The sequence below is a fragment of the Castanea sativa genome, chromosome 4 (assembly GCF_040712315.1).
Source record: "Castanea sativa cultivar Marrone di Chiusa Pesio chromosome 4, ASM4071231v1".
Classification (NCBI taxonomy): domain Eukaryota; kingdom Viridiplantae; phylum Streptophyta; class Magnoliopsida; order Fagales; family Fagaceae; genus Castanea; species Castanea sativa.
In genome coordinates this window covers 31,585,452-31,613,218 of record NC_134016.1, presented here as the reverse complement: position 1 = coordinate 31,613,218, position 27,767 = coordinate 31,585,452, and the positions used below count along the sequence as shown (strand labels likewise).

Genomic DNA, 27,767 nt, shown 5'->3' with positions numbered 1-27,767 from the left:
CTATTGCAGGGTACTTTTTGAGTTTTAGTGGTGCTAAAAATAGCTATATAACTATTTAGCACCACCATTGCTAGTGCTCTAAGAAGTGAATTTCATTTTAGAAGAATACATCGGGTATATTTCTATCTATCTATTATAATAATTCTTCTTAAACTATACTTCATTTTTATATACTTTTTTACATTGTGCTAAATGTTAACAATAAGTTTAAGAGCACAATTTTTGTCACAATTTACTAAATGGTCAGCTATGAGTGGTGATCAATTAATTTTATGGTATATTTAGAACAAAGAAAAATAGAAGGAGAGGTGAGGTGGCTGGAATATTCCTCCATCTAAACACAGGGTTAATAGATTTACCACATTTTCCCCCGCAATACTTATAAATTTACAATCAATCACTTCAAAAAGTTTCAGCAAAAGTTATGTCCTTATACTTATTGTAATGGTAATGGTGAATAAGTGAAATGAAAACACTTAACAACTCACAATCAACCACTTTAGCAAGTTATGGTAAAAATTGTATCATACTTATTGTAATAATGATAAAAAAAAAAAAAAAAAATGCTTCAATACTCCTCTCATTATGAAATAAAGATATCCCCAAAATTTGATTTCATTGTTTTTAAAAGAAAAGAAAACTTGTGTAAAGACCAGTGTGGTTGGGACGTGGGATTTCTTTGAGAAAAATCTAAATTAACTTGGAAGGCAAAAATATTTTCCAAATTAACCCAGGAGGTTTTCTTCTTATATAAAAAAAATTATTAGAAATCTTATTTCCACTCGCACCTGGGAGTACTGTGTAATGGGAGATAAATGAGTGTTTTAAAACGACACATCTAGAGTGTCGAAAATGTCACAAAAAATATTCTCCATATTAAGTCTTAACTTGAGGAAATAAACTTGAAATTTTAGCTAAGAATAGCTAAGAATTTGGCATTGGGTAATGACAATTAACTTTAAAAATATCTTTTTTGGCCAAATCGTCTTCATATGCAAGGTCATTTTCTTTGAGAAACAAAGTTTTCTTCCAAAATAATTTGAAAGAATTTCTTCCAACAAATTACGTGACGATTCATTTTATTTAAATACATAACACGACTTGATTTATAAAAATAAAAATAAACTAAAATTTATAATTAAAAAAAGAAAAGAAAAAGTTACATGACTTACTAAATAGGTCATGTGACTGAGAATACACAAAAGGTTTTATCAATCACCATGTAATGAATTAAAGAAGTTTTGGAGATAAACCTTTTTCTTGTTTGATGGTCAAATTCTTAGGCCATGCCAATGGATACTAGGGCCTGGAGCAATCAACGGAGGGGCAGATCAAGTCATGTCCAGATAGTTCCGGTTGTTGACAAATTTCTAACCTATAGTCACATTGATTTGTTCTATCTCAAACTTGGTCCATACAAAACTGTTAATTCCTCGTTTTATATACAGCCCCCCTTGTGGATCATAACCCCTGAAAGTTTGAGCAGTTTTTACAGTACAAATCACAAGGCACCGCCAGAGGTCTTTTAACTCATGAAACAGACAAAGCACACTATAACAGAGAATAGACGTGTAAGATTTTTAACCTCTTAGAGGTCAGGCCTCAAAACGATAGCAAGTGCCTTCCACCAAAAACAAGTGGCAGGTTCAAGGCCGGAAATCAACCTCTTCCAAAAAATATAGGAAGAGAGAGAGAAGAAGAATAGGGGTAAGAATGCTTACCAATCATCTCTCCTAATAAGCATCATAAAAGTGGAAGCTTTGTGCATTAATAATGACCTTCTAGCGACTTGCCAAACAGATTAAATTATAGTTTTCTTTCGCTCAATGATAAAATAATAGCTCAGAAATGTCGACTGAGTGTCACAATGCTAAAGGACAGCAATCTATCAAAGCCACCAATGCTCTTCTGGGGGACAGATCTTCAACTAATGAATTCAACCAAGAGATTTTTTTGGCAAACAAATCAACATGTATTTGTGGAAAAAAAAAAAAAAATACTAGCAATTCACTACCACCATTTATGAGAACTTGCAAGCCAAGCAATCATATACAAGAAAATATTTGGATTACAATAAATGTAGAATGTTTAGGAGAGGCGAAATTCTGCACTCTTCACTTGGTTATGTTTTTACCCAAAAAAATTCAAATACCATTGAGACATATGACACAACATTATCATTTCCAGATGAAAAATGGTAAGAGATATTCCTAAGTATTGAAATAAAATTTTTTTTTTTCAAATTTCATTCCCAAGGACATTTGCAAAAAAAAAAATGATGAGCCTTTATCCAGAAAATAGTGTAGCCCATGCAGACTTTATCTAGAGAAACACGTGATCTCTCCGATACTCACGAACAATGACAGGTACACTTGTGGGTGGGATCTACAATAATAAGAATAAGAGAATAATTAAAATACTACAAATTAGAAAAATCTCAAGCTTCCAGATGAAAAGAATAATTCTACTACGAAAGATTAAGCATGTATTTCAAGTAATTTATGCCAATCACAGATTGCATATTGGTGTCCTTGGACTGTGAAGAACAGGTACTAATCCTTGGCATGCTTATAAATAAACGGTAAAGACTAAGATTCGATGATCTATATTACAACATGACTTACCATGCCATAATCTGTGACAATCATGGAGATGTAATCTGCAGGAGTAGCATCATACCTGTTACAGAGTCCCAGCAAGATTAGTGAAATTTGAATAATTCAGAAAAAAAAAAAAATTTACAACTTATTTTTCTTTTGGTGATATGCTTACATTAAATTCAACAGTTGCAGATTTTCCTTATTAGCCCAATTATTCAGATAATTCACATCCGTTCTTCCAGGAACTTTTGCAATAGCATCTGGATCACCTGCAAGAGAAGATGCTCAGACTTTATCATACCTAGTGGCACAAGGCTTCCATTCTACAGGGTTTGGGAGTGTGTTTGGTAAATATAATGTAATTAAAGGAGAAAAACAAATTAACATCAGCTCATATAAGATGGCATACCTAGTTCGTTAGAGCAGATAGAATCAAGCTGTACCCTTTCATGAAATTTATAGGCTTCGCAGCAGATTAAAACTGGAACATGGAAAGCATTAGCGACCATCGCAACAGACGCAGTCCCAACCCTTGAATATACAGTTCCATTGGATAATACAGAGGCTGCCCCCAGAAACACTTTTGTAACTTCATGCATAATATAAGAGAGCGCATTTATATGACTATATGCACAACTCAGACCCTTCGCTACCAGCCTACGAAGTAACGCTTGGCCTTCAAGCTTTGGACGAGAGTCTACTACCACAACACGGAACTGTTTCCCCATCTCATGGGCATATAACAGAATCATCTCAACAACACATGACGATCCATAAGTGAGAAGAACATCTCCATCCCTAATCTTCATAACAGCATGTCTAACTATGACCTTGTCTGCAAGTATTATCTTCTCATTAATGAAATGCTCAATATCTGAACAAAGTGCTGCTTTTGCTTCTGATTCAGAAAGAGTTAAAGGTAAGTCTGATATACGGGTCTTTAAAAACCTAATTGCATTTCCCATGCTGATCGAAAGTGGCCTGCATTCAATAAAGAATGATACATAACTGCTGATCTTTGCAGTTAAATCTCTCGCAAGAGTTTTTTCTTGTGGTGTGGAGTAGTCCTCAATGGCTTCCTTAAAAGCTTGAAGCATTGCAATACAACGAGCGTTGCCCCCAGATATATCTCCAGCTAAATACTGTAATCCAACCTGACAAAGATTCATCCCAAACAGATAATAAACTATTTTTCTTTTGACCAAGATAAAATTGGAAGAAATCAAGGGTTTGGCTTAGATTAGAACTTGGGGACAACAAAAGAAAAGGAATGAAAAGAGGCATAAAGAACTAGAGGGGGAAGACGAGTTGGAAATTTGTTGTATGAACAGGTAAATTTCACAATTGTGGACATTTACAGTGCCATATTTCTGTCTAAGTCCAGTTCTTTAATTTGCCATGTCTTTGCCCACATCATGTTGTCTGTTCCCATGTCTGCATGGGTGACAAAGCTTGGTGTTTGTTACATAAAAGGAAGTAAAATATTCTGTTTTCAATTTGCTAAGGCAAAAGCTTCACCTTTCTTATTATTAGCAAGGCAGGTTTGGCCCCTTTCTATTATAGAAATGGATAGCTAGATTTCAAATAGTATCTGTTATTTATAGTTATATTACTATTTATAGCTGTTATTATAGCTATTTATATTGTTATAAAGGTACCTTATGAAGATCGAAAACCAAAAAAGTAGTAATTGCTAGCAAAAACATAATGGTCGCAAACAATCAATATAGACTGATCAGAAATCTAATTCAGATTTAATATAACACCTGTGGGTACCTAATAAATGTATTGAATTGATTCTTTTGAATGACTAGATCCGATTGTAGCTTCAAATATTGGAATCAAAGGGATCTAAAATATATTAAGCATAGCCTTTGTGAGCACACAATATACACACACACACACACACATAAATTGGAATTTTCACCTCTCTACATGAATGTGTGCATTTGTATATAATAACCTCAATACATGGCTAATAGACTAGAAAGATTGCAATAGAACTTTTTTTGAGGGATGGGTCATGAGTTTAAAATCATGTGGAATTTTTTTTTTGATAAGTTAAAATCTTGTGGAATTTAAAATTGGGGGTAAGAAAATGGGGAACTTCTACCAAGCCCGAATGGGCAAATGGCTATGGTAATTAGGGGAGGAAAACTCATTTGCAGAGACAGGTTGTTGCCATGATGTATGGGGAAGATTGGAGTTGATGGTTAAAACGGAGGGAAGTACTCATGGTTGCAGTTTATAGAGGAATTAGGATGGGTTGAGATAGATTTGTAAATCATGAACAATTTGAGGTGGGGATGGCAACTGCGTGAGGTTTCGGCATGGCAAATGGATTAGGATCAATCTCTGAAGGAGACGTTCCCCGGATTTGTATGCACTTGTAGTTGACAAAGATGCCGTAGTTAACTCTTATTTAGAGCATGTGAGTTTCTTTAGAGATTGTAATGAGTGGTAGTTGGAATCGATAGCATCTTTGTTTGATATTTGCATCCCAATATCAGGACAGATGACCCTGCTTAAAATAGGCGAAGGTTGAATGACATGGGTAGGTTCAATGTTTGTATGTGGCATTGAGAGGCTCATGTAATGCAAACTTCCCTGGCAAAATTATTTGGTGTTCTAAGGCTTTGAGATGGGTTCCAATTTTTGTATGGATAGCTTGGGAAAAGATTCTGACACGTGACAATCTCATAAGGCAAGGAATAAACCTAATAGCATGAGGTTGCAAGTGTATGTGCAAAATCAAGACGTGGATCATTTGTAGTTGCACTGTTATATTGCATGTGCATTGTGAACCTTTACCTTCTTTGTGCTTGAGGTTCAATGGGTATTGCTGAGGAATGGTGTTAATCTTCTACCTGGTTGGAGATTATGGTTTAGCATAAGCCCTATGTTGTTTGGAACCTAACCCCACAATGCCTGTTATGGACACCATGAAGAGAGAGGAATCATTGCACTTTTGAAGGTGTGGAAGCCTTGGTTATGTGACTGAATATGTTTTTCACTAGATCATTGCTTAAATGGCCTCATGTTTTGAGTCCTACTCATTTTCCTATAGATTGTGTTAATTCTCTCATTTCAAGTGTAATTCATATTTTGTGTAATTCTCCAAGCAGCTTTATGTACACTTATTGTATTACATGCGATAGTTTCTCTTCATAAAATCCAATTTGGCTTTATGCTAGGAAATTCTACCATGGAAGGTATTTTCTTACTTAGACGTCTAATGGAAAAATATAGAGAAGCTCGTAAAAATTTTCATATGGTTTTTATTAACCTGGAGAGGCTATGTGGTGTGTTTTGAAAAACAAAGGATTTCCTCTAAAGTATATTAAGATGTTGGAGCTGTAACTAGTGTGAGAAAAAGTGAGGCAGCACAAGTGAGTTTCCTATAACTATAGGCTTGCATCAAGGATCAATATTAAGCCCATGTCTTTGCACTAGTGATGGATGAAGCTCCCTAAATCAATTTAAGAGAGAGTCCTTTGGTGTATTTTTTTTTTTTTCATATGATATAGTTCTAGTGGATGAAACTAGAGGTAAAGTTAATGCTAAGTTAAAATTTGGCAAGACACTAATGCTATAAAATCTAAAGGCTTTTGATTAAGCATGACTAAAATTGAGTATGAAAGCTGATAGGACTCGATCGTCAATAGATACCAAAGAGAAAGAGGTTTCAATATATTGGATCAATAATTCATAAAGATGAAGAGATTGAAGAGGATTTTAAACATAGGATAAGAGAAGGGTGGATGAAATGGAGATGCGCATCAAGAGTATTGTGTAATGTAGAATACCTATTATGTTGAAAGGGAAAATTTTATAAGACCAATATACAACCAGCTATGCTTTGTGGTACAAAATGTTGGGCTGTTAAAAAGCAACATATTCATAAAACAATGCAGCTAAAATGAAGATGGATAAGCAAAAATACATGGAAAGATGGGATTTAAAATGATAAAATTCGCTTAAAAATTAGGGTGGCCCCTATTGATGAAAAGATGAAGGGAAGTCGCTTAAGATGATTTGATCATGTTTAGAGGAGCGATTGATGCACCGGTTAAAAAAGGTGAGTTAATTCAAGTAGAGAGAAGGGGAAAAAAGGGTAGAGGAAGACCAAAATAACGTTAATAGAAGCACTAAAAAATGACATGTCAATTAAGGGAATAACAAAGATTATGACTTTAGTTAGAATAGAATGACAGAAATGAAAACATGTAGCCAACCCTAAATGACGGAAAAGAATACATGTAACCGCCCTTGACTCATCTATTGAGGATCCATTGCTAACACCAAAATATTTGGGACTAAGGCTTGATTGATGTTTGTTATTTTTTTGTTCATGTATGTATTGTATGTATATATGATAAAGGGTAAGGCTTAGCTCCAGTGCACTCGAGCCGACACGATGCAAACATGTCACAAAAAACGAATACGTGTCTTTATAGTGTTGGCTCTAGTGCACTAGAGCACTAGAGCTTAGCCATGTCCTATGATAATATCCTTTTTAATTACTTTTTATTATCTTTCAAAACCTGTAGAAAATATCAAATGATTAATTGATCATATCATAACCACCAAATGAGCCATAGCTCAACTGGCACTTCCTCCCTCCAAAATAATAGGATAAAGGGTGCTATCTTGGGTTCAAGACCTACTCAGTGCATGTGTAACTTACCAATATAAATAAAAATATATAAATAAATAGAAAAACACTAAATGATCATATCCAAGTTCCTAAAAACGTACCTTGTAAATAGCAGGATGTACTGGGTCAAGTTGGAAGAATTTTGACTCCAAATCGGGAAGCTGAGTTCCATGTTCATATTGAGGCAAATGCCGAAACAATTCAACTCTGTTTCTAGCTTCAGTTTGTTTGACCACAGCATGCTTTTTAGCCTTTTGCACTCGGCTCTTATCATCAAATTGCATGCGTGGAGCAGGAACATCTTTCTTTCTTTCTTTCTCGGGTGGACGATCACCACCCTTCTTGTCAAAAGATACAACTGAAACTGGAACTGAAACTGGAGGGCCATCTTTCTTTTGTGAAGGTTGCTTCACAGGTTTAACAGGAGCTGCTCCCTGAGATACAGCAGCAGATTTGTTTCCCTCTGCTATACATATCACATGAGCAAAGTAAAAGCAAACAGTAAGTGCTGGTTGTTTATAGGAGCAATAAAGACCTATTGGACTCGGTTAAGATTTAGAACGCAATCTTAAATTACTAAAGGACCATTTATTATAATATTAATAAAGACCTATTGAACTCGGTTAACACTACTATAGCCCATTACAAACTTCTACCAAGGAAATTGTTATATACTCTGGCCTATATATGAGCCATATTGCTAAAACCTTCATAGATACAATAACATAAACCCTGATGGAAAGTGTGGCCAATAAATGGAATAATGCTGATGAAAATTTATAAGTTTGACAGTTGATGTCCCAAACAAAATCAGAAAAATCTTTCCTAAGAAATCCCCCTCCCCTAAAAAGCAGAGTGGACAAGTCAAATCTTAAAAAGTTCAGCTTAAAAGCAACATATCTGAAAACATCAATGTATTAAACAAAAAAAATTCCAGACACCATCTGCCTGAGTCACAAAAAAGGAATAGCATTTAATGATACAATGCAGCTCTCTCTCTCTCTCTCTCTCTTTTCTTTTTTCTTCTTTTTTTTGGGGGGGAGGGGGGGGGGGGGTTTAAATGCTCAAAAACCCTTCTAGTAAGCAGAAACTGCCTATTTAAAACATTAGGCTTCCAAAAACAGCTTGAAAGTCTACAAACATTCAAGTCTGCCCACAATCATGCCCTACTTTGGTATCAAAAGGGCAAACCAACATTTAGTTGGTCTGGCCAAGAATGTTTAATCACTTTCTCCCTATGGAAATAGGTAAAAAGTAAAAAACTTATTTAAGTGGGGGAAAAATGTTGACAAAACAAGTAAATAGTGAAAATAATAGATGATAGTCTTCCAGGGAATAACACATATACATAAGATCAATTCTTGGACCTTTTCCAGAAGCTTTTGCAGCTCTCTGGGCTTCCTGCAAGGCACGCCTTTCAGCTTTGGTTGTTTTTGCTTTCAGTGGCTTTGAACTAGATTGAACTTCATTTTGCTCTTCCACAACAGCTTTTCCACCCTTGCCTGCATTTTGTTACAAATTATTAGAGAGACTAGAAGTCCAATATAAGTATACAACACACAGGATCCACATACAATCATTAATCAGTAAACTTCCAGCAAGAGGGAAAAAAAAAAAACTATGAATATGGAGCAGTAACTTAGTAAACTCGTGCAAAAAGAAACATAGAAATCAAACTTCTATAGGCATGATTATGATTTTTTTTTTTGGTAAGTAAAAGTTTATTGGAAAAAAAAGGGTACTACCCAAGTAAACAAGATGTATACTGCAAGTATAACACGGAAATAGAAGCAAACAAGAAGTAAATTTTTTAAAAATACAGAGCTAGTGTAAACTCAAGGAATCTGGGAAATACAAGAATCCCATGACAAAATATGCCATAGATTGCAAAGTCCAATCAAAGCGCCTAGCATTCCACTCTATCCAAAGACACCACATGAGACACAATGAAGCTGCTTAGTGCTTACCATATCCCCGCATTGCCTCTTCTTCCAAACCGTCCCTTCAAACACGGAAACATCTCTTGCACCGACTTTAGCATTAGCCAAAAAAATGCCAAAGCACAATGCAAGAACAAGCAATTCACATTCTCCACATCATTATGAACTCAAATACACACATTGATAAAATAAATCCCAACCACCAACAGAATACAATCACTTTAATACAAAGCTTACAACTTACAACCTATACTTGAAGATTCAAATTAATTATTTCCCACAAACAAAAGCATTACTTTGGGGTCAGAATTAGAATGGATTTTTGAAAAAAAAGCTCTATGTCCCAAAACCCACATACCAAATTCAATTCATACTAAGATTCTCAACCTAAAACCAATACTACTGAAAATTCAAACTCATTCACAATTCAATTGTATCTAAAATTGAAGCATTACCGGTTACTTCGACGGACTTCTTCGACTCCAACCTCGGCGCTGCCGAGGCCGAATTCTCCGGCGCCCTCTCGACCATCGTATCGGGAAGACTCGAAGCGTACTTCCCCGACTCGCTCCGGCGGAGCCACCCACCCGACTCCTCGGAGAACTCCCCATCAACCAACCCGACCCGGCTCGACGGAGACGAAGGCAAGGGCGACGAGCTGAGCAGAGACTCGGACGGGTTGTAGCTCCCAACCGGCACTTGGTCCGCACCGGTCTGGCGGCGTAGCCCAGTCTCGGGGACAGGGACGGCGGCGGTACGGTCGGAGGGTTGACGCGGCGGCAGGATCATGACGGGGGAGAGAGCATTGCTGACGGGAGCGTCGGAGGCAAGAGGGGTCCGACCCAGATGGGGGTTCGGGTCAGGGGTGAAGAATCCGACGTGGCGGACCTTGGGGTCGCTGACGGTTCGGGAGGCGCGACGCGCTTCCATGGAGGAGGAGCGTGGATTTCAATCGCTAGGGTTTTGGTGAAAGGAACTAAAATTGAAAAAAAAGGTTATTGGGATTAGAGAATTTTGACGGTAGTATTTGGAGGAAGGGTTTTGGGAAGTGGAGTGACACTCTCTGTCACAAAAGAAAACTGCTCTTTTTTGGCTGCGGGAATGTAACGTTACCTAGACCGCAGTTTTCAGATTTGACGACTCAATCTGGTTGTACTGTGTACCGTGATTATCTGATTCTATTGCTTTTTTTCTTTTAAATGATTTTTTTAAAATAAAATATGATTACAATATTAGTTGTAGCTTTAATTAACAAAATAAATATTATTATATATTTTGAAAATTTTTTAATATATATATTAAATTTTGTATTAATTAGATATTATTTATTATCTACTAGATTGTCCTGTAGTTTTCTCTCTACTTAAACATAGGGGTTTAATGACATTTTTGAACTAAAAAATGAGGAATTCATCACACGCACGTGCGATGAGACTTTTCTTTTTTAGTGGTCCTATTTTGTAGAAAAAAACTGTATTTAATTATTATATATATATATATATGATTTTTATTTTAAAAATCTAATTTATAAGTGAATAAATAAATTTAAAAATTAATAGGAGAGTGGTCCTATTTTTTAGGCAATATTTTAGTGGGAGTTGGAGTTTCATTTTTACCGGATTGTCCTTTAGTTTTGTCTCTACTTAAACATAAGACTGTAGGGGCATCTTTGACTAAAAAAATGAGTTTTTACCGGATTGTTCTTTAGTTTTGTCTCTATTTAAACATAGGACTGTAGGGGCATTTTTGAACTAAAAAAATAGGAATCCAAACAGGGGAAGCCCTTTAAATAGTAGTATAGATAAATAAATTTAAAAATTAATAGGAGAGTGGTCCTATTTTTTAGGCAATATTTTAGTGGGAGTTGGAGTTTCATTTTTACCGGATTGTCCTTTAGTTTTGTCTCTACTTAAACATAAGACTGTAGGGGCATCTTTGACTAAAAAAATGAGTTTTTACCGAATTGTTCTTTAGTTTTGTCTCTATTTAAACATAGGACTGTAGGGGCATTTTTGAACTAAAAAAATAGGAATCCAAACAGGGGAAGCCCTTTAAATAGTAGTATAGATACTACTATTTAAGGGGTTTCCCTATTTGGATTCCTATTTTTTAGTTCAGCTCTATGTTTAAATGAGACAAAACTAAATGACAATCCGGTAAAAACTCATTTTTTTAGTTCAAAGATGCCCCTACAGTCTTATGTTTAAGTAGAGACAAAACTAAAGGGCAATCCGGTAAAAATGCAACTCCAACTCCCACTAAAATATTGCCTAAAAAATAGGACCACTCTCCTATTAATTTTTAAATTGATTTATTCACTTATAAATTAGATTTTTAAAATAAAAATCATATATATATAATAATAATTAAATGCAGTTTTTTTCTATAAAATAGGACCACTAAAAAAGAAAAGTCTCATCGCACGCGCAAAGCGCGTGTGATGAGACTAGTATAATTTATAAGTTTATAGTTTATGTATAATTTTAAATTATAAAAACTTACCGTTTAAACAATTTATTGATGACATAATTTTTAATTTTTAATTTTTTTAAATTTTTACAAGTATGAAGAACATAAAAAGAAGATGATGTAGTTCATATATTTTTTTTTAATAACACATAAAATAAACAACCCATATTATTATTATTAGTGGATGTATCATATATATATATATATATATATATATATATATATATTTTTTTTTTTAATAACACATATAAAATAAACAACACATATTTAATATTTATTATTATTATTATTTATTAGTGGATGTATCATGTATGTATATTAAATAATATTGATATGATTATTCAGCAAAAAGAAAAAATATTGATATGATTTCTAACTTTTATGAGGTCATAAAAAATATATAAATATACATATACATATTCCATCGATGCCATTGGACTCTCTCATGAGCAATCAAGATGGATTCTTCTCGTGCTGGTTAGGTCAATAAGTTTTTTAATGAGGTGATTTGCCTAATTAGTGATTGTGTTTTCCAACTCATCAAGAAGTTAATGGTGAATATATAATAATAAAAAAATCATCCAATAACTTTTTTTTTTTTTTTTATAGTCTTCAATATTATCAAATCAAAATCAACTGAAATAGGGGAACAAAAGTCAACTTCAAAAACTATCCTAGAGACATATGGAAGACTGAGATTGTTGAAACTAAACGACTAGAAATTTGAAAGTGAGAGTTTAGCAGTAGCATGAGCTACTATGTTACATTCTCTCTTACTCAACTCAAAGAACATATAAGAAAAGACTCTCTAAGACTAAGAATGCTACTAATGGTGTTACTGATGGACCAATCTGGGGTGGTTGATGAGGAGGATGAAGGATCAAAACAATTTTTCGTGTCTCCCTCAATGACAATGTGTGGCCATATTTCATCCTTAACAAACTAGATAGCCCAAAGAATGGCCGTTGCTTCTTGCCCATATCTTCTGGACTTCACCACTGTAGTCTTTAGCAAAAACACACAATTGCATTGCTATTCATGGCTATGGCAGTATCAGTGTTAAGCTCTATCTAACCAAGAGGAGGGGGTGGATGCCATCTGCAAGGGAGAGCAACATTGTTGCATGAGGGCGCTTCCCTGATGGTGCTTACTGAGGAGAATTCTGCAAGGCATTGATGTATGTGTTTGATGAAGGCATGAATAACCACTATCCCACCGTGGTGCAATATATGATTTCTTACCCGCCAAATTTCATCAAGGATTGCAGCCATATTAAGAGTAATGAACCATTGGTTTTCAAGGGGCATGAAGCTTTTAGCGGGTCAATGAGCAATTTGGTGATATCTTCACTTGTAAAGAAAGGATGATCAAGTTTAAATCCCCAACAACAAGAACACCACAAAGCTTTGGCTGTTGAACATTTAAGGAATAGATGGACTATGGATTCGGCTTCTTGGTGGCACAGGGCACACAAAGGATAATTGGTTATTTTCCTTTTAAAGTTTTCATTGGTAGGTGCGTAGAGTGTTTGCTTTGATTCTCTATAAATGCATCTTGACTCTTTTAGGGGCCTTGATTCTCCATAGTTTCTTCCAAACAATATTTGAGCTTATGAGGCTGTGGTGTTGTTCGGTTAATCATCTAATCAATATGTAGTTCAACTATTTGACATTTTTTGATGTTTCAAATCCCCGCACCATTCATCACAACTCTCCCATATTTCAAAGCCACCACATCATATTAGGCTAACACACACACACACACACACACACACAAAAAGGAAAACCACCACAACCCCTTTTTCTCTCTAAATTCATTCTTTCTCCCTTTAAGCTTTCACAAGTCACCAATAAGTGAATATATGTGAGATCCAAAATGAATTCCAACCAATAGGACATTTGGGGAAGTGGCTCAAAAATAAAAACCCACCATGGGAAAACACAATCTCACATTGGAAAACTAAAACCCACTGCTCCCTAACTTGTGATAACCACCGTCAGTCTTACCCCCATCAATTGTGAGAGTTTTTATTTCGCAAATCTTAGAGCATTCCCATTAGACTACGTAAACTAGTATTCAGCTAAAAAAATAGCTAACCCACACAATTGTGTTGTGCGTTAGCCTCTTCAAACTAGAACACATAAGTAGCATATGGATAGTACCTCATTACTATTGGCGAGGGTACTGTTCACTATTATTAATAAAAAAATTTATTCAATTTATTAAACTGTGTATATGACTGTCTAAGCTACAAGTAGTTTACAAAATAGTTTAGATTAGAAATGCTTAAGCTACTTAAGCTATGTGTAGTTTGTATATAGCATTTGGTTAGTTTTCTATTTTGACACTTGTCAAACTCTGTATTAGCTAGATTATAAATTAGTTACAGCTATTAGCTTCTCACGTCTCTGATCCTATTATATAAAGGTAGAGCATAAGATATTTATATACAAGTCAATACAATTCTCTCATATCTCTCTCTCATTGTTTGATTGCTTTCCTCCATTGATGAAGATTGCATGAGAGCTTGGATCCTAACATGGTATTAGAGCCGAGCTGTTTCAGAGTCTTTGTTCTTCGTACACTCTGTAATTGCTAGCTCAATTCTTTGTCTTCTTTGTGCATTGTTTCAAATCAAGTAGAAATTTTCTTCGTATTTTTTCTCTTGATTCACGCACAATTTTTCTCCTCTGTTCTGATTTTCTTTGCAATTCTAAGCAAACTAAATTCAAAAATTAGGGTTTCAGATTTTGAATTTCACTTGGATCTTGATTTGATCATTGAAAATTCATTTCTCAATTCTTGTAATAGAATCTTAGGGGTTTCGTGATTGAATTTCACTTGGATCTTGATTTGATCATTGAAAATTCATTTCTCAATTGTTGTAATAGAACCTTAGGGTTTTTGTGAGTGAATTCATTGTCTAAATCCTTAATTCTTCAGAGATTTAGATACGATTCTGGAATTCTGGTTTAAAGTTCATCATTTTAGGCTGTTGTTCATCGATTCTTGGTCCCTGATTTGAAGAAATGAGTGATAGCACTTCAAGTACCTCTGTTCCAACCATTCAACCATGGCAGAATTCTGCTAGCCCATATTTTTTGTCTAACAATGACAATCTTGGTGTATCACTAGTTGTACAAGCCCTCACTGAAGAGAACTACAACACCTGGAGTAGGGTTGTTCTCATAGCTTTGGATGCTAAATCTAAACTGGGATTTATTGATGAATCTTTGTTAAAGCCTCAATCTGTGGATCATCCTCTCTACATTGCGTGGTGTAAATGCTGTACTATCCCGGTTGTTCAATTCTATATCAAAGGATCTTCAACCTACTGTGGTTTATTTCAAGACAGTTAGGGAGGTTTGGTTGGACTTACAACACAGATTCTCTCAAGGCAATGGACAATGCATTTTTGAGTTAAGGCAAGAAATTTGCTCTTTAGCACAAGAGGATTTGAGCATCAATAGCTATTACACCAAGTTTAAGTCATTGTGGCAAGAACTTTCAGATTATAGAACTTGTTCTTGTGGACATTAGGCAGAAGATTGTGTTATGTCTTTTCTGATGGCTCAATGAAACTTATACCACAGTTAGAGGGAAAATTCTACTGATGGATTCTATTCCTTCTTTGGGCAAGGTATTCTCTCTTTTGCTTCAAGATGAGAAGCAAAGAAAGGTTGGAAAGAAGAAAACCATTGAGTCTTCTGATCTAGCAGTCAAGGCTAATGGTTCTAGCAAGTCATTCAACAAAGCTAAATCTGGCAGACCACAATGTACCCATTGTGGTGTTTTGGGCCATGTTGCTGATAAGTGTTATAAGCTTCACGGGTACCCTCTTGGTTATAAGTTCAAGAAAAAGGGTTCACATGCTACTCTTTTTGCTAATAATGTTGTAGCAGCTAATGTTGCTCTTGATGAAAGTGTGAACTTGACTCGTTCAGAGTATCATCAATTGCTTAGCTTGTTGAATTCCCAGTCACTTTGGTACGCAAGCACCACTAGAAGGAAGTTCTGACACACACCAAGTTGTCAATATCATCACTCAGCCTACCACTGGTCTTCAGGAACATGAGGTTGCAGGTATTTGGTTAGGTCCTTCCTTAGACTATTCTGTTTTTTCTTCTAGTGTAATCACAACCCATATTAGTTCTGGTGACTAGATTTTGGATAGTGGTGCAACAGACCATATGATTCACTCTATACATTTTTTTAATTCTATCACCTCTATAGTCCAAATCTCTGTTAGGTTGCCTAATGGTGATATGGCTAAGGTTTCACATATTGGGACTGTCCAAGTTTCTCCTACTTTGTTGTTAGAATATGTGCTTTGCATCCCTAGTTTTCTCTTTCAATTTAATCTCCATTAGTAAACTGACCCAATCTTCTTCTTGTTGTTGCATCTTTCTTTCACAATTTTGTCTCATTTAGGACTTACAGCTCTAGAAGATGATTGGGTTGGGTAAGAAGCAAGGTGGACTCTACACATTGCAAAGCCAATCTATTGCTTCATTGCCTGCATCTATTTCTACTGTCCTTGCTAAACTATCTAGGTTTTCTTCTTTTTGTTTCAATTCTTGTACATCTGTTGTTGACAAGACTAGTCTATGACATTGTAGGTTAGGTCACCCTTCCCCACAAAGATTAGTCTTGTTGCAATCACTTGTACCAAATGTCATTACTTGCAATATTAATAAAACTTTTGATTGTTCTGTTTGTCCTTTAGCCAAGCTAAAAAGGTTGCCTTTTCCTTCATCTACTTCTTCTTCTCCTTCCTGTTTTGATCCGATTCATGCTGACATTTGGGGGCCTTATTCTACACCTTCATTAAATGGATCTAAATATTTTATTACTTTATTGGATGATCATAGTAGATGTACTTGGGTCTACTTAATGAAACACAAATCTGAGACTTCATGCTTAATTCAATCCTTTTATAATATGATTTTTACACAATTTCATGTTCATATTAAAATCCTTAGAACTAATAATGGACCTGAATTTGCTTTAAACTCTTTTTATGCTTCCAAAGGGATTATACATCAGTTTAGTTATGTGGAAACACCACAACAAAACTCAATAGTTGAAAGGAAGCATCAGCATCTCCTTGCTATTGCTAGGGCTTTGAGATTTCAAGCTAATCTTCCTTTGAAGTTTTGGGGTGATTGTGTTCTTACTGCAACTTAGCTAATTAATAGAATTCCTAGTCCTCTTTTGCATGATCTCACTCCTTTCCAAATGTTATTAGGTAAGTCTCCTTCCTATGATCATCTTAGGTCCTTTGGCTGCCTTTGCTATGCATCTACCTTGGCTAGAGATAGGTCCAAATTTGATCCCAGAGCCAAGGCTTGTATTTTCCTTGGTTATCCATTTGGTACCAAAGGATACAAGCTTTATGATTTGGCTTCTAGGACATGTTTTGTCTCCAGGGATGTTGTCTTCAAAGAGTCTTGTTTTCCTTTTTAAACATTGGACTAATAAATCCACTCCTATCCCTTCTTTCTCATCTTCTGATCCATTGTTTCCACCTCAACCTGTTCTGCCCGAATCCAGTTCCTCATCTGTTTCTACAGATCTTTCTTCTCTTCCTGGTCTGCAAAATTCACTCCTGCCTTTACCACAAATATTGCCACTCCTCCTGATGAATTTCCAAACCTGGTGCCTCTTTCTTCTGTCTTAGAGCAGTCTCATTCTACTCCTAATTTACCTATGATTCCCAATTCTATCTCTCCACCATCAGCTCAGCCTCACAGAAAATCTTCTAGACCTCATAAAGCACCCTCTTACCTTCTTGATTATCATTGTAACTTGGCTTCTTCACATGCGTTGGCTTCAACTTCCATTACTCAGTCTCATGATTCCAATGCTTCCACCAATTCAATTATTCTCTACCCTATTTCCTCTACTTTGTCTTATGATCGACTTTCTACTTGTCATAGGGCTTTTGCCATTTCCCTTTCTGTTTCTAAGGAGCCTGGTTCTTATGCTGAAGACATCTCGGATCCTAGATGGCAAGAGGCAATGCAAGCTAAGTTTGATGCTTTTAAGGCTAATAACACTTGGGTTATGTGTTCCCTTCTTCTTGGCAAGGTTCCTATAGGGTGTAAATGGGTTTACAAAGTAAAGTTAAAGGCTAATGGCTCTGTGGAGAGGTATAAGGTTCATTTGGTGGCTAAGGGGTTTACCCAAACTGAGGGAATTGATTTTTTTAAGACCTTTTCTCATGTGGTTAAGTTTGTTACTGTTAGGACCTTACTTGCTCTTGCTGCTGTTTCTGGATGGCATTTGACACAGCTTGATGTCAATAATGCCTTTCTCCATGGTGATCTTCATGAGGTCTACATGCATCCACCACTTGGGTTTGGCAACAAGGGGGAGGTTTGTAGATTGCTCAAGTCATTGTATGGACTCAAACAAGCTAGCAGACAATGGTTTGCTAAATTGTCTACCACAATTATTGATCATGGGTTTGTACAATCCAAATTTGACTATTTAGTCTTCACCAGAGTTAAGGGATGTTCTATTATTATCATTTTGGTATATGTTGATGACATCTTAATTGCAAGCAATGATATGGATGCAGTGAATTCTTTCAAACAGTTTTTGGATAGTAAGTTCAAACTTAAGGATCTTGGTACATTGAAGTATTTTCTTGGACTTGAGGTGGCTAGAACTACCAAAGGTATCTCTTTATGTCAGAGGAAATATACCTTGGATCTTCTTGTTGATACAAGTTTGTTGGCTAGTAAACCTACAAGCACACCTATGGAACCGTCTGCAAAATTCAACAACTCTATTGGTGAACCAGTTTTATATGTGTCTCAGTATAGAAGATTAATTGGGAAACTTCTTTACTTAACCTTGACCAGACCTGACATATGCTATTTAGTGCATAAGTTGAGTCAATTCCTTAGTTCTCCCAAGGTTCCTCACTTACAAGCAGCTTATAGAATCATCAAGTATTTGAAGAAAACACTAGGGCAGGGTTTGTTCCTTTCTGCAGATTCAAATTTACAACTGAAGGCTTATTGTGATGCTGACTGGGCAACTTGCATTGACACAAGAAGATCTGTCTCAGGTTTTTGTGTGTTCCTAGGGGATTCTCTCATCTCATGGAAGTGCAAGAAACAGCAAGTAGTTTCAAGGTCCTCAGCTAAGTCTGAGTATAGGGCTATGGCCACAGTAACTAGTGAAATTGTGCGGTTGCTTGCCTTATTCAAGACCTTTGGGGTGCATCATACACAAGCTGCTTACCTGTATTGTGATAGCAAGGCTGCTCTATACATTGCTGCCAACCCTGTGTACCATGAAAGAACAAAGCATGTGGAAGTAGATTGTCACTTTGTTAGAGAGAAGATTCAAGCTAGTGTAATCAAGACTTTCCACATTCCAACAAGGCATCAAATAGCAGACCTCTTTACTAAAGCCCTCGGACGAAGACAATTCTTTTATCTTCTTTCCAAGATGAACTTGATTAACATATACAGTTCATCTTGAGGGGGAGTATTAAACTGTGTACATGACAGTCTAAGTTACAAGTAGTTTACAAAATAGTTTAGATTAGAAATGCTTAAGCTATATGTAGTTTGTATATAGCATTTGGTTAGTTTTTTGTTTTGACACTTGTCAAACTCTAAATTAGCTAGATTAGAAATTGGTTATAGCTGTTAGCTTTTCCTGTCTCTGATCCTATTATATAAAGGCAGAGCATCAGATATTTATATACAAGTCAATACAATTCTCTCATATATCTCTCTCATTGTTTAATTGCTTTCCTCCATTGATGAAGATTGTATGAGAGCTTGGATTCTAACACAATTCATACCCAATCTCTCTCTCTCTCTCTCTCTCTCTCTCTCTCTCTCTCTCTCTCCACACTGATCTGTGGTGGTTGATTAATTTGTTAAGGGGTGTTAGTAGTCTAGTGGTGGTGCAAGGTGGTGGAGCTTCTCTCTCAGTTTGAGAGACTCTGTGTCTTCCCTTTCTCAAGAATCATCCATCCAGATCAATGTGTTTTACTTGTTGGTAGTAATGCACGATGGGTTGACATGCTTTTACGTGCTCGTAGATCAAAATTTGTGGGTTGATTATTTGGTTTGGGTTGATTCTTTGGTTGATTTTTGTGGGTTAATTTGTTTTCTTTGAATTGATTTTTGTGTAGTTAGGGTTGTGTTTGTTCTAGGTTGGGGATTGTTTATGGGAATTTTAGTTAATCTGAGTTCGAATTTTTTTTGACAAAATATGGGGTTTGTATGTCAATATATGGTGTTTGTTTATGGGATTTTGGAGAGATAAAATATAATATTTAAATAAAGTAAAAAAATAGAGTATTGAGTTTAATGAGTGTGCATAAAAAACTCGAATAGCTAAACTAGAAAAAGTAGAGTTTTTTATCAATAAATTTAGCTAAAAATCTGTGGAGGCTAATACAAATGCTCTTAGACCTAATCACTAATTATCGTACATGGAGGTGATTGAAGCTACACAAGTTTATCCCATTGTGCCTACCCATTTTTCTATATTATTTTAGTTTTTGATCCCCCATATTGTTGCTCTTATCGATTGTATACATTCAGCCAAACTTCTTGTTTATTTTCATAAAAAGACACGAATTAAATGACTTGTCATTGCAAATCTATGGCCCGATTTTGTTTGTGATTTATTAGGAAATGTACTCTTGATAACGTATGCTTTTTGTTTTGTTTTGTTTTTTTAAATGTTGTATTGCTCATGTGCTCCTTACAATCTATGGGTTTCTTTTTTCTTTTTGCTAGTTTGGATTATGGTGTATAGGTGGTGTATACACAATGCAATCTTGTTTTTGGAAATGATATATATATGGGTTTAATATTAGCTAGAGGTTGTAGCCAATAAAATTGGTCCATCATTTGCTTTGAGAAATAAATGAAAATAATAACATTATATGAAGCACAAAAACTATACAATTTGTTTATGAAATGATTATTATGTTTTTTAGAAATACAACACAGAAATTTTGAAGTTTAAATTGTAATGTTTCATTTTTAGGATAATTAATATGCTTATGATTAAAATGAAATTATATTTTGATGAAATGTTATGCATTACTTTGAGGCATGACAGAATAACAAATAAATGTTTCTTCACGAGTAGAATAAAATGAGGATAATATCATAATATCAAGAATGAAATGGTTTCCATAAAAAAAAAAAACATAAAAAAATTGAAATGGTAGAGCTCCCTCCGAATTTATTGCATTGTTAGTAACAATGGCATCTGATAGCTTGCTGCCTATATATGTGGATACAAAAATAGGGGCAGAACTCAATTTCCTAATATTTGTTCCTTATCTTCTTCTAAGATACAAGTTATACCCTCCAAAGCCTGGTCTAGGGAATTCACCACTAATTTTGAGATTTCAGTGAAAATGGACTCACCACTTAGTTATAGGTCCAAAGACCATTTTTGAATTAGGCCTAAAGTTACGATACAAACATAGGGAGATGTTAAGCAATCAAACCCACTTGATTGAATGGATTTAACCTCCACTCATATTCATAGGGCATTTTCAATTAAGGTATAGGCACCCCATTTTTTACCCTTACGACTTAAGTTCTTGGTTATTGATATCAACATCATAGAGAGTAAGTATCAACCAAGCAATGCATAACATTGCCAAAGTATTTTCAAAAAAAGAAAAATAATATTGTGGACGTAAGGCTCATTCCTACATATGTAGGGTAAACCATTGCATACACCAATTAGACATGTTGAAGCAAACCCCCAACCATGCCTTACACCTCTAGCAACTCAAACAACAAATCCAAGGAAATCTCAAATCAAATCTACCATACCCATTCAAATTTCCTATTCACAGAAGCCAAATACATTTGAAATCAAAATCTAAAACAAGCACATGCAAGGATTGTCAAATCTTAACAATCAAATCTAAATCCCCAAACCCACAAGTTAAACAAAGAGAATCTAAATCCCCAAACCCGCTAGTCAAATAAAGAAAAAATAGAAGAAGTACGTTAATAACCATTGCCGTAAATCACCGTGGTTGCTATGGTTGTTGGGTTTGGCTATCACTAAACTCGGTGCAAAGAAAATAAAGGGAGCAAGATTGAATGAAAGTGGGTGAGATCGGAGAGGCTTTGCAGCGAGGAATGAAGAAAACCACGGTGGCAGCGGCAAGCGGTATGGAACGGTGAGAGAGGACCGGCTATAGAAGCTTTAAGAGAGGGAAATAGAGAGAAAAGAGAGAGTGAGTTTCTGAGATAGAAAGAGAGAGAAACAGACAGTAGTGAGGCTATGAGGGTTCCAACAAAGGGAGAGAAAAAAAAAATGAATAAAATATTATTTACAAAGCTATAGTAACCGTGTATATTTACATGGTTACTGTTGTAGATGTGTATATTTATACATTTATTCACCCACTAATGTGAGTAGTTTTGGAGGGAAATGTGTAAATTTGATCACTTTTTATATTATATATAATTTGCTGGTGACCTCATGGAAAGGTGGAAGCAATTAGTTTTCTTATAATAGATTAGGACTATAATAGATTACAAATATTCTATACTTAAAAAAATGACTGCTAAGTTTTTGGCTCATTATGTAGCTTGTTGTGTAGCTTTGTAATCCATTTGCCAAATCTCATAATTATAATGAGCAGCAATGGATAAGAGAATTTTAAGAGGGATCTAAATTTTCTTCACAAGAATAATACAAAAAATTATGTTAAAGAGGGGATGGTAAAAGTTCAAACCTAATTACAAAAAGCTACACAACAAGCTACATAATGAGCCAAAAACTTAGCAGTCAATTTTTTAGGTATAAAATATTTGTAATCCATTATAGTCCTAATCTATTATAAAAAAACTAATTGCTTCCACCTTTCCAAGAGGTCACCAGCAAATTATATATAATATAAAAAGTGATAAAATTTATACATTTCTCTCCAAAACTACTCACATTAGTGGGTGTATAAATGTATAAATATACACATCTGCATTAGTAACCATGTAAATATACATGGTTACTGTAGCTTTGTAAATAATATTTTAATTATTCATTTTTTTCTCTCCCTTTGTTGGAACCCTCATAGCCTCACTACTATCTATTTCTCTCTCTTTCTATCTCAGAAATTCACTCTCTCTTTTCTCTCTATTTCCCTCTCTTAAAGCTTCTATAGCCGGCCCTCTCTCACTATCACACACTGCTTGCCGCTGCCACCGTGGTTTTCTTCATTCCTCACTGCAAAGCCTCTCCGATCTCACCCACTTTCGTTCAATCTTGCTCCCTTTATTTGCTTTGCACCGAGTTTAGTGATAGCTAAACCCAACAACCACAACCACAGTGATTTACGGCAATGGTTATTGACGTACTTCTTCTATTTTCTCTTTATTTGATTAGCGGGTTTGGGGATTTAGCTTCTCTTTGTTTAACTTGTGGGTTTGGGGATTTAGATTTGATTGTTAAGATTTGACGTTCCTTGCATGTGCTTGTTTTAGATTTTGATTTCAAATGTATTTGGTTTCTGTGAATAGGAAATTTGAATGGGTATAGTAGATTTGATTTGAGATTTCCTTGAATTTGTTGTTTGTGTTGCTATAGGTGTAAGACATGGTTTGGGGTTTGTTTCAACATGTCTAATTGGTGTTATACACCTTGTGGTAGTTGTGGTGGTGGCCAGGGCAGTGTCCGTTGTATGTCTTGTGGTGGCAGTGGTGGTGCCTGTAATAGTGGCCAATGGTGGTAGTTGTGAGAGAGGTGGAGAGAAAATGTTGAAAAAGTAATAAAAAAAATGATGAAAAATAAATATTATATTGAAATAAAATTTTAAAATAGACAATATGATGATGCTGGTGTTTTGAAAAAGTAATGTTGTAAAATAGAAAAAGTATGTTCTTAATTATTGTAAAATAGATAGAAAAATTTAGCCGGACAGCTCTTAAATGTCATATTGTAGTACTATATGTCAATTTTTTTTGTTTTTCTGTTTTTTTGGTAGCACTACGTCAACTTGTATTGCGTGTAGCATGTATGTGCATTAATAGATTTTTTTGCTTTTTCCATGTACTTCAAACCGACCTTTTGATCACGAGGACTTTTTTTTTGAGAGAGCCATCAACTGAAATTTCATTCAAGAAGCTGTAAAATCAAATAACAAAACAAAGGAAATTTTTAGAGGAACAGACTCCATCTAGGCCTCAACGAAAAACAAAATCTGGCTCTCCTAACTAAGACATGTGCTAAGACATTGTCCAGCCTTAATGTATGAGAGAAAGATACACTCCAAAAGAAGCTTACAAAGGATAGTGTATCATTTATTAAATGACCCATAGAAGATTTCAGCATTTTGCCATTCCGTAATGCAGAGATGACAGTCGCAGAATCTCCCTTAACAATGGTGTCTCTAAGGCCGACTTCTTGAGTAAACAACACTGCACGATCTAGTAGTTCCACCATCTCAACCGAGGATGGGTATTGAATTTTCTCCGACAAGGAAGCCATTACCTCATCCTTAAAGTTCCAGACCACTACACCAATGCCCGCCTCTCCCGTTTCTTCAAAAATTGCGCCATTGAAGTTCGTTTTGTATATTCTAGCTGGGGGGCTTCCATTTTGCTCTTGTCCGTGGCTGTTTCATCCTTCTTTGTATGTTGCCATTCCTAAAGGATGCAAGGTAATGCTGGGCTTCGTCAGACACCTTGCTCAGGGGCAGCACTAATTCTTGGAGGTGCAGTTTGTTTCTTCTACACCATGAGGACCAGGCCGTGGTGGCAAAGAGCTCCAGGAGATGTGGCTTATCGCAGATAATATTAAGCAAGTCACAAAAAGATTCTTACGACGACCGGTTTCTATCAACCCAACCAAAGCTATGATTCCACACTGGTTGGATTACTTCACATTCCCAAAGAGCATAGGAAATGGATTCAGGTGCTTTTGCACAAAGCTCACTTTGTTGTCCAAAATCTTCCTTTTCATCAAGTTCATCTTCGTTGGCAGGGCATTTGAACAAGCCTTTCATAAAAAATGTTTGATTTTTCCTGGAACTGTCACTACAACAAAATGTACTTTTAGTGACGAAAATTACTGAGGAAATATTTTTCGTCGCTACAAATATAGATTTAGAGATGAAATATGAATTTCGTCGCTAATAATGAAAAAAATTATAACATTTAGCGACGAAAAATAAATTTCGTCGCTATTGTGATTTGAAAAATGGGTGCCAGCGGAGGGAACCTTTGGCGCCAGCTTAATTAATCTATAGTGATGAAATTTTTCGTCGCTAAAAGTTGAAATTTTTAGTGACGAAATATTTCGTCACTATAGGTATTGCTGTGGATAGTATTAGTGACGAAAATATTTTCGTCGTTGTAAGGAAGAATTAGCGACGAAAAATATTCGTCACTAAAAATAATAGTTTTACACTTATATGTTTTAGCAACGAAATTAAATTTTGTCACTAAAATTACTCTATAGTGACGAAATATGAATTTCGTCTCTAAATATCTTTTAAAATTCAAGGTCTTTAGTGACGAAATTAACCTTCGTCGCTAAAAACTTAAAATCCTAATACGATTTGCGACGAAAATGAAGCAATAGCGACAGAACAATCCGTCACTAAATACTTCAATATAAAGACCCAAAAGACCCATTAGAAAAGTTGAACAGTCCGTCCCTTGTTTCATTTTTATCTTCAGCTCCTAAACTCCCAAAAGACCCCAACCGATGCAGCTCCCAAAAGATCCCAACCCACCGTCGCCATTGAGAGCACACCGTCGCCGTTGAGAGCCCACCGTCGCCAATATAGCCCACCGTCATCGTTGAGAGCCCATTCGCGACGGTTTCGTAGCTTTATTTTTGCTCCAACCATCGCCGATTCGAACCCATTTGCGACGTTGGAACCCATTCGTCGCCGAATCGGACCCTTGAGACGATTCCTGGCTGTTCGAACCCAGTCGCGACGGTTTTGAAGTTTTATTTCGGCTCCACCGTTGCCGATTCAAACCCTTTCACGACGATTCAAACCCATTCGTCGCCGATTCAGACTCTTCACTGCCGATTCCGACCCTTTGCCTTCCAAGCTCTGACCCTTCGCCTTCTGAGCGCCGACCCTTCGTCTTCTGAGCGCCGACCCTTCGTCTTCTGACTCCGACCCTTCGTCTTCCAACTCCGACCCTTCACCGATCCAGCTTGTATTTGTATTTATATGTTAGAAATTTTGATATTATTAGCATTTTTTATGCTTTTGGAAATGAATGAGTTATAAACTGAGTGTGTTTGTTGTTGTTTTTGTAGCACTTAGTGCAGAGGATCATGCCGGTCTTGTTAATGCATTAAAGGCAAGTTTTTTCTTTGTGCTAGTGAGAAATGGTTTTGGTTTTGGTAGAGTTTAATTAGTAATCAGTTCATTAAGGGCAATAATGTTTTTTATGAATTGGGTAATGAGAATAATGTGAAAAATATGCTTTGGTGGCTGGTAAAAGCTCAGTTTGGGGATATGTTTTTGAAATGGGTTGATTTTAGCTAAGATTAAATTTTTTTTTTTTTTTTTAAGTGGGTTTGTGCATTTTCAAAGAGGTGAACTAAAATGACTGGGAAATAATCGGTGCTTTGAGATTCATTTTCATGATTAAATATAGTTGTAGGAGTTTAAAATGGTATTTAATTTGATTGCCAAATGGATGTTTTGATTCGCGGGTCTTATTTTGTTGATGATGCGTTGTTGGATATGTTCTGATGTTTGTGCAGGATAAGCTTCAGACTTTGGTAGCTGGGCACTCAGATATCCTAGAAACTCTGTCACCCAAAGTTAGGAAGCGCGTTGAGGTTCTGAGAGAGATTCATGTTAGCTTGCCTCTAAATGCTATCAGTTATGAGTGTCATCTTGCCCTGTTTTGCTTGTTCAATATTGTGAAAATTTGATCTTGGTTGAGTATGGAATTGAATTGATTTTGTGATTATTTTGTGCTTATATTCTTGTTGTTACTGTGCTCTAATAAAAAGAATGGTTTTTTTTTTTTGGGTATGTTTAAGTTCTTGGCTTTGGTGAGGTTGATGTATAAAAGATTTAATTTTTTTGATGTTTCTGAGTTTTGTTTGGTTGCAAAGAAAATGTGGGAGCTGGGTTTTTATGTTCAAGTGGTTACCTTTTGTAAAAGACTATGGCTATCAATTCATGCAACTTTGATGTGTTAGAGTTTTTTTTTTTTTGGTTTCATTTATGTTTTGGTATGGATTAAAGTTGAGAATTAATGCTTGTATGGTTTTCTTTTGGTTTGGTGTGTGAATGTTAGAGAGATTGGACGTGGACACCAGTGGAATACCGAGTACTATTTGTGAACATTCGTTTCAGTGTCCCTGCGTTTCTAAATGGACTTACTTATCTTGCCAGGTGAGCTAATTCTTGATTCCACAAACATTTCTTCCTTTGTGTTTTAAGTTCTTTATTGGAGAACTTGCCAGGTGGCCTTTTTGTTTTGATCTTGAAGCTCCAATTTCATTATATTATTTTGAATATTGTGAAACCCACATAATAATAAATAAATAAATAAAAAAGTTGTTCTTATTTATCCCAAATAATAATAAATAAATAAAAAGGTATGTTCTTTAAGATTTAATTTCCTGGTTAAAATGTATTTGTTAAAAAAGTAAGTTAGTTTGCACGTGTCTTTTAAGACATGTGGAGCTTATGAGGGGAAGGTAGAAAGTGGAAACACAAAGTGCATTAGAAAGGTAAGAGTGCTTCTTTTTTCTTTGACAATTGGAACCTAAAATGTGTCGCTTTTTGCAATAGAAGTGCAACTCACTTAGGCTTTTCTTCTCATCACTTTTCTGATTGTAGTAAGCACTACCTGTATTACATGTGTAAGCTATGAGTTTGTGTAGTAATTTATGAGAGGATCATTTTTAAGACTGAAGTAGTTATAAATTTAACTTTTCTTTTGCAGGCTAAATACACATTGTTTGCAATAATTTTGGATTTTTTTTCTGAAAGTTGTAAGCTTAGCTTGAGCAAAGTAAGTAAATTTTAGTTAAAAACCTTATAAAACTATATACTTGTGATGTTGGAAATTGGATTTGTGGTGGTATGTTGTGTTGGAGCAAGCG

General features: G+C 35.6%; 1 protein-coding gene across 2 annotated transcripts; it reads right to left on the bottom strand.

Moving 5' to 3' along the window:
- Nucleotides 1–1,975: 1,975 nt before the first annotated feature.
- LOC142631339 (uncharacterized) lies at nt 1,976–10,361 on the bottom strand. Of its 2 annotated transcripts, none has more exons than XM_075805479.1 (7): nt 9,653–10,361; nt 8,625–8,759; nt 7,359–7,720; nt 3,010–3,754; nt 2,773–2,869; nt 2,625–2,679; nt 1,976–2,385 (listed from the first exon to the last, which is right to left on the bottom strand). In XM_075805479.1, exons 1-7 carry the CDS (start codon nt 10,125–10,127, stop codon nt 2,323–2,325), a joined length of 1,932 nt encoding a protein of 643 aa, XP_075661594.1. In that variant the 5' UTR covers nt 10,128–10,361; the 3' UTR covers nt 1,976–2,322. The 2 variants fall into 2 exon arrangements, with proteins under 2 accessions (XP_075661594.1, XP_075661593.1); XM_075805478.1 differs by having other exon boundaries at nt 7,359–7,723; nt 9,653–10,305.
- Between the last annotated feature and the right edge of the window lie 17,406 nt (nt 10,362–27,767).